The sequence below is a fragment of the Atta cephalotes genome (assembly GCF_000143395.1).
Source record: "Atta cephalotes unplaced genomic scaffold scaffold00004, whole genome shotgun sequence".
NCBI lineage: Eukaryota > Metazoa > Arthropoda > Insecta > Hymenoptera > Formicidae > Atta > Atta cephalotes.
The window spans coordinates 5319698-5328361 of record NW_012130068.1 but is presented as its reverse complement, the minus strand read 5'-3'; the positions used below and the strand labels follow the sequence as shown (position 1 = coordinate 5328361).

Here is an 8664-nt window from a genome sequence, read left to right as displayed (position 1 = left end):
CACACACACACACACACACACACACACACACACACACACACACACACACACACACACACACACACACACACACACACACACACACACACACACACACACACACACACACACACACACACACACACACACAAACACATACACATATTCTTTATAGAATATTCGACGATTCAAGAGAACGATAGATTTATTCAATTGGAATGCGATGCATTGAGGTTGCTTGAGACGGTTAAAATTTGCATTACAAAAATCTATACGATGTAATCGAATACGTTTATAAGAGGCTTACGTTAGATAATAATAGATCATGTGAATAAATTGCGAGTATTTCAGTACAGCAAAATAAAACGCTTTCTCTCGTATTTTACATAATATTTTTTAAATATATGTATGTATTTAAGACGGCTAGAAATTCGCGTCTATGTTTTAGCTATTAGATATCTCATTGTAATCGTTCCAAGTGCATAATTTGTAGATGACTTGTAAAGTCTATTATCTCGAAAGATTTCATGACTCTTCTGATACGTAAAAGACTTAATTTCAACTCTAATTATTCAAATGCAAACAGAAAAGGAAGTCAGTTGTGAAATGGTGAAATTAATTATTTAAACGTCTGCTCGGCGAATCAATTAACCACAATAATAGGAAGCAACGAAATGGGTGGATGCGCTCTTAAAATGGGCGAGAAGGGGCGAGAAAGAGATGATGAATGCATTCGCGCGGTAATTCGATAAGGCAGGTGAATATCATCAGCTCGAGAGCCCAGTTATGGTTTCTTAATTGCGAAATGACGAATCGGAAAGTCACTGAGAACTAATATTATATTATATCCATTACAAGGGTTAAAAGGGTATTCGGTAACTGAGTTCGGTAACTCAAAGTGAAGCAATACGGAGGAACTGTATACGTCGGAGTAACGAGGCACTCCTAAGTGCTGAGGGTCTTCGAAGGAGTTGTATGGTCGAAAGGTTGTACTAATATCTACCCTCTTGACCTTCCATCGCATTTTACTTGCTATCTTCTCGAACGTATTTGATCAGAAAGGGACCGTTAATCGACGAACCGTTCGCGCAACTTGGTTGGTTAACTGATGGAAATGCATCGAGAGGATGTCCTTTTAGGTCGATCTTGTTCAATACGATTCTCTTGAATTGTACTGTTCCCCCAGTATTATTCAAGCCGAAAATCAAAGAACAATAGTATCAACTGAATATTGAAGATGCCCACATAAGTAGCACACAGCGCTTACAAAGCGTTACCAAAGCGCTGAAGAAGTACATATAATCGCTTTTTTAGTACTTACTTTTAGTACTTACTTTGTAAGCGCTGCTGTGCTACTTAAGTAATATTTTTAATTTGAAATATTTTTTACATTTTAATTTAAAGAATAATTTTCTCTCTCTCTCTCTCTCTCTCTCTCTCTCTCTTTCTTCCTTTAGTTTTTCATTCATTGATTTTTTTTTTTGCGACTGACACATTTGCCGCCATTATTTTTCCGATAATCACGATAATATGCGAGTTGCAAATCGAGTCTAGCTCATGCGATTTGAAAAAATTGTTTGTTTTTTTATCGAATGATTATTATACTAACCTTGTTAGGTGGCGCTTGGATCCCGTGGAAAGGTAAATTTTCGTAGAACGTCTTTGTCCCGGAGTCGGGAAGAACTTCCGACACGCTGTTCACATGATTGTTATTCGCGGCTTGATTGGGATCTGCAATTGCAAAAAGAGAATGTTAACAACATTGTATAAATTATTGTGAATTAAAATGTTGACGACAGTGGTAAACCCGACGATCCATAGGAACTATGTTTCACCAACACGTTTCGATTTAATCCAATAATGATGAAGTTTTATTAGTAAAAAAAGATGGAACACTGTAAATAATAGAACACTGTAACAAGATAAAGCCCCAAACAAGATTGTAGTTTGATTTGAATTTCAAAATATAAATATGAACTTAACAAAGTCTAAGCAATATATCTTTATTATATTTGTAATTTCTATAGTCTTAGAATTCCGAATTTTTGAAATATGCGGTTCATTCTTAGGGAATTTTAATTTGTATTTCTTTTTTTGTATTTTTTTTAAATAATATTTTGGTCATGATGTTTATCTGAAATATCGGCGTGTAATAATATCGTGTAATAATTGATAATTGTTGTTACGAAAATCTTTAAAGAGATTTTTCTGTTGCGTACGATAAGAGAATATATATATATATATATATATATATATATATATATATATGTGTGTATACATATAATAATATGGAAAAGATCGAGAATAATATCGCGATGAACATACCGCAGAAAGAACGCGCGGAATTATAGCTACGGTATATATCAGAAAATCGATAAAATCTATGATTAATAGTTGTTGTGTGAAATTTATGTGGCTGATTGCTGTGTATATTTTATGCGGAACTATGAATTCTTGCGTGCGGCATGTGTGTTATCACTTATAGTTAAATATTTCTCTATTGCGTACACTAACGACTGTGGCATTCACACGTATGTTTTGTATGAGAGTTATCTCTGTTTTCTGTATATCTTTTTTTGCCCTATGATGAATATGTATTCGCGTGTACAGCCATAAAGTAACACATATTTTTTAGAAAAGAAATCTGCGAAAAAGGGATAGGTTGGGGAGGGTTTTAAGTCAAAGCATACGAGCAAATAAAGTTGCAAGCATGCACGTTGAATAGGAATTTCTTTATACGTACCCGCTCCAGGTTTTTTTCGCTTACGAGATATATTACCACGATTTGGTTCATAGGATGATTCCACGCCGTGCAACATCCGCGGCACAATTCTCTTGTAAGTCACAGCTAAGGAACACATAATCAATAACGAGCGATCATAAATACATAAAGCTTCTCGTGCAACAACTTAAGCAATGTAAATGATCACGAATATTAATGAATTAAGAATAAATGGAATGAATGTTTACATTAAAATGTTTAAATAAAATCGTTCTCTAAAATCGTTAAGAAGCACACAATCATTGATAAAAAGATTAAAATAAAATTTAAATTATACTCTTGAAATTAATTTGTTTTTACATTTCTCTTGTGATTTAAGATACAACATTTGATACATATATAAAAATTGTAAATTATATGTACACATCTGGGAAATGTAGAGACATTTGTTTTTATGACTTTAATTTATGATTTCTCTTTTTAGAACAATTGTGTGTTAAATAAATGGTTAAATTAAAAGTTTATGATTACATTATCAACAAAATGCAAAGACACGAGAAAATCATATAAATAATTTTTAAAGCACATGAAAATATATGATAAATTATTTTAATGTTTGTATCCATATGGATATATGCTAAAATATTTTTCATATTTAGAAAGTAAATACATAGAAGCTTGAAAATGTCACTGAATATATTATTGACATTTTTGCGCTAATGGAAAGTACGTGAGCATACATTTGCATTAAATTGTTAAAAGTATAAATGAGATTTAATGTGTTTTTTTTTTTCGGATTAATATCTATTTTTTAATAGATTCAATTTTAACATGCATGTATTAAAATTTTGTTTTTGAATACTTCATTTGTTATACTTTTATTTGATTTTATATTTTTTCTCATTTTTTATTTGTAGAATAAATAGTAAAATTTATGAATAAACATCAAGGCACTAAATATGAAGTTCCTGCCGGTATCAGTGTGGAAAAGTTAAAGGGTTAATTACATGCTACATACGCAGCTGTATGTTTAATGAGGCTTCAAAATCGCCTGCGATGTATGCAGAAACACACACCACGTATTTTCCAGTAACACAGATATTTTCATTAAAATGTTAACATAACGTTAACGTAAAAGCGCGTAAAAAGTTGTGAAGGAAAAGTCAAGCAATGGTAAAACAATAAAGTCTATTATTACCTATGACGACAGTTGAAGAGAAAAAAATCTGTAGATAGGCTTTTCAAATTCATACTTGTTGTGTATTCATACATACATCTTAATAAATCATTTACGAGATCATTTATTATCTCGTGTATACAGAAAGTAACGCGAAATGAAGTTCAACTAATGTGCAGTGAAATTAATACTCTAAAGTATTGGCGAGACATAATTAGATAAAATCATTCATACATATAATTATAAGAAAATTATAATAAATTCGGCAAATAGGGAATTAGCGCTGTAATACGTGCGCAATCAATTTCAATATTATTGAATTTGTATGTATTCTAATTTAATTATTGATTTGTAGTACATGTTTCAGCTAACTTTTTAGCTATCTTCTCAGTACGTACAGATAATTCCATGTGGAATTATAAGGATTGAGATATATAAAATTAAGCTACAGTACTCGCATGATTTTTCTTATTTTTAATATCCGCAATGTTTCCATGAGAGGTGGTCAATCTTCATTTCTTTGAGAAAACACAACCAGTTGATTAATTGGATGGTGCAACTCTGATTAAGCGTCTCCATCAAACCACTGCCAATACCATGTCAATGATATAAATAATCAGTTAATTATTCTCATCAGACTAATTTTATCAAACTAATTATTTATATTATGATTGACGTTTTTTTCGGCAGTGGTTTGATGAACGCTTAATCACGGTTGCACCATTTCAGCTAATCAACTGATTGCATTTTCTCAAAGAAGTGAAGATTGATCACCTCTCATGGAAACATTGTGGATATTAAAAATAAGGAAAATCTGAATACTGTAGCTTAATTTTATACATCTCAACGTTTACGTTTCCATGTGGAATTATCTGTACGTACTGAGGATGGCTAAAAAGTTAGCCGAAACATGTATACTACCAATCAATAATTAAATTAGGATACATATAATTCAATAATATTAAAATTGATTGCGCACTTATTGCAGCGCTAATTCCCTATTTGCCGAATTTATTATAATTTTTTTATATTAGGGAATTTAGATTATCATTCCTTTATAATTACAAGGTCTGTTTTCTGTGGCTGAACAAATATCAAACATGTTGCCTATCTCATTTTAAGTTTTGTCGAAAGCGAAAAAGAGAGTTCTAGTGTTCTATCTATATAATATAAAGAAAATAAAAGTATCGATAAAATATTTGTAAAATTAATAATGCAGCCATTAGGTCTCGAAAGCATCATTATCTTTTATATGAACAAATGGAACGATCATTATTATTAATATTATGAATAATACTAATAATGAACCCGAAATAGATCAGAGGTATATTTGATTGACTTTTGATACGGAAGAGCCGTTTGCATTCACAAATATTTGCATCTCTTAATATGAAGCCTTATATTTAGCTCACATTGCCATAAGTGTATTATATAATCTTTATAATTAGAAATTACATTTAAATAGCCCACATTTAAAAAGCTTTAAGGTGTCAACTTGTAGAGTTTTGTGCACAGTCGACGGCTTTTAGGTAAGCAAGTAGCTGCAAATACAAACGGATTAACATAGGATGACACCTGGTAAAGTCATGAGTAAATAGCTCAACTCCTTTCCTACTGCCCTTACCTGTCTTTTCTCTGGATATACCGGGTAGGATGGCTTGCTCTTTGAGCTGTACGCCAAACATGGCTTTTATCTTGTTAGCTCGGGCAAGCATACCGTCTTCGTTCAGACTGGTCATGCTCGTTGTTCTCTGCGCGGTTTGATCTTTCCTACCGCGGCGGAATACCGTTCGAGCTGGGTTACGGCCAATCGATGACAACGATGTCTCATCGAGGAACCTCTGTCTGAGCGATTCATCATTATGTTTGCCCACCACCTCGTTTTGCAGATTAGTCTCGTTCGCACGAACGCTCAGGCCGGATCGCAGGCTGTGAGTTCGATTGATGTGTACTAGTACGCCCGGCTTCAAGGGCCATCTCGGCGCCGGTGTCGGCTGTGCCGGGTTTTGAACCGAGTGCGAAGATACTGTTGGACTGGGCGGTCCACCGTCTGGACTGTATAATGATTGAGGTCATATAAAGTAATCGAGTCGGACAGGTAAATGGGACGACGCAGTGAGTTCTCGGTGATAAAATTAGAAGATGGATGGATATCCATTATAGCCGACCTTATAATGATAAATGAGACACCCATTATAGCGATTCCTACAAGGCTTCAAAATAGGTGCAATGTGTAAAATTGGACGTTCAGAAAGAAATAATTCGTCCGTATGACATAATCATTGACTACGATTTCACGAATGCAAATTACGTAGGTTGTATTATATAATTACATCTTATTACATCTTCTCGAAAAAAATTAAATTCATACTTTTGTGTTAAAAATTTCTTTTCAATTGGAAATTGAGTATTTACTTAAATAGCAACATGAAAAGAATAGTTTCGATAAAATATCTAAAAATTTAGTTACAGTGTAATTATTAAGATTATGTTAAAAAAGAATTATTTTTCCTCCTTCGTTTTGACGATCGTTTTTTTGAGTCGAATATTTGAATCGAGTATTTGAACTCGTCAATTTCATTTCAAGTTGTACAAGCCAGTTTATAAATGTCAGCATAAACGCTTTAGCTATCAAAAAAAGGTTTCAAAAATAAAAATTTCAAATAACCGAACTTAATCAGAAAAACAATTGTTTAAACAGAGGAGGAAAAATATAATGGTTTACTTTCAACACAATTCTAATGGTCACAAATCTAAAAATATTTTTGTTGGACCATCAAAATAGTTATGTAGAAAGTTCAAGCTGGTTGTTAAAATGCCAAAATTTTTCACAGTATTGCTCATTATTTGTTTTTTATACGAGTTTTTTATATGACTATTTTATATGACTATTTTAATGGTTCAATAAAATTATTTTTAGATCTATATTTAATTAAATTTTTCAATATTTCAGTAAAACTATTTTTCTTTCTGTGCATTGGGAAATCTTTGAGAAATGATATCTGCAAAATTTATCATTAGAAAATCATTGTGTTGTCCCATTTATTTAAGGATCTCAATTACTCTACTTGACCGGAGAGTTGTCGAGTGAAGTTATCTGCCGCACGAGCGGGAGAGACAAAAGGTCAAATAAGCGAGAGTGGATAGAAAGACAAATCAGTTGCCAAGTGGTCAAGCGTATTGCATTTGGCAAAATAATGAATAATGTTGTTTTAACAATTTTTGGAACAAGTTCAATATCGTTTTATATTCTAAAATATTGCCACAAAATTTTAATAAATGAACGTATATTTTTTTTTGTGCCAGAATAATCCATTCATGAAATAAAATTTGTCTCTAACTCTTGGTAATATTTTATTTTCAAGAAACAATACCACGTTTTTGCATTCAGTTATCATATATCCCGTATTACATTATCTAAATGGAGAACATTGCGTGGCATGTCGTGTCTCCGACGGGATCAGAAGACCTAAAGACGGAAATAAATCTTGCTGCTGGAGAAATCTCCGCCGTAGTTCTACAAGAGCGTTTGTCTTTCTTTTCCCTTCGCAAAATAAGAAAATTCTGACAAGGCAGACGATTGATCGATATTGAATCCTTATGAATAAATTCATCCTTGTTAAAATAAGCTTTGATGATTAAGCAAAAGTTTATTTACATAAATCTGGAAAATAAAAGATGTGATTGTATCTTCTTGTGCACGCTTTAGATATTGCGTGTGTAATGAGGAATATAATTAGTATAATCAAGCTAGTCATATTAATTGTGCTGTAAGAAGCGTAGTATAACAATACGCTTTTAATCCGATTATAAATTCTCTCGAATAAATTAGGATGACCTTTGCGGTAAATCTCTGCACTAAATTTCAAGAATATTGTTAAAAAGTTGACTAACATTAAACTAAAAAAATTGCAGAAATTTTATTAAAAATTATGCAACTATAAAGAGCATAAATATTTCTGCATTGAAAGAAAAATTTTGACATTTAATTTTTGATATTATATTTTTAATTCTATATACCAAAAAGAATGTATGGTTGGTTCTCGAAAATGATTATATTTTATAATCATTTTTTATATCGGTATAATTAATAACTACAAAACTAACGCTTCTATCCATAATAATAATTTAAAATAATAATTATTTTACTTTGTAAATTATAGTTACAAATTATACCAAAAACTTTTCTCTTAGAGTATATAGAGTATTCCAAAAGATTAAAATTAATTCTTATAATCTTTACGAAATGTAAAATTAGCAAAAAAAAACTGATGTGACTTTTGAAATCGAATCCGGATTGCCATTGGAATTGCATACGTGAACTTTAGCACGCGAAATTTTGGAACGACGCAAAATAAAATTCTCAAGGGAATGGTAGAAAAATGTCGTCGAGAATACAGGTCGGAAAGCGTTGTCGAGTATCGCCGTCAAGCGTGCATAAGGTATAAAAGATTGCATCGCGGGAAACTACGATTGCTCTGGCACGATTCGTCGTACATTTTCCATTCGGTATATTTCCCGCCAGTGACGTAGCCAAGGTTTACGAAACCTTCCGGCAGATGAACTTAAAGAGAAGGCCCTTCACTATTCATTTTATACAGTGCCGATCTCTGTCACTATTCTTTCCTTCTATCTTTTTAATGCTTTTAATTCTTTTATTTTTCCTGTCATTTTATACTTTATTTCTTACTTATTTTTTTCCTTTTTTTTTCTTTTCTTGTCCTCTTATTCTCCTTTATCTTCTTTTTTATTTTTTTATCTCTGCTTCTTTTTGTTTCTTTTCTCT

General features: G+C 32.1%; 1 protein-coding gene across 1 annotated transcript in view; it reads right to left on the bottom strand.

Annotated features, from left to right (window-relative positions):
- Positions 1 to 8664, bottom strand: part of LOC105626157 (hemicentin-1) — a 71977-nt gene that overhangs the window by 7883 nt on the left and 55430 nt on the right. The window contains exons 17-19 of the mRNA XM_012207469.1: positions 5503 to 5933; positions 2723 to 2827; positions 1589 to 1710 (exon numbers count right to left, since the gene is read on the bottom strand). Coding sequence (XP_012062859.1) covers positions 1589 to 1710; positions 2723 to 2827; positions 5503 to 5933 — 658 coding nt within the window. The remainder of the gene's footprint in view (positions 1 to 1588; positions 1711 to 2722; positions 2828 to 5502; positions 5934 to 8664) is intronic.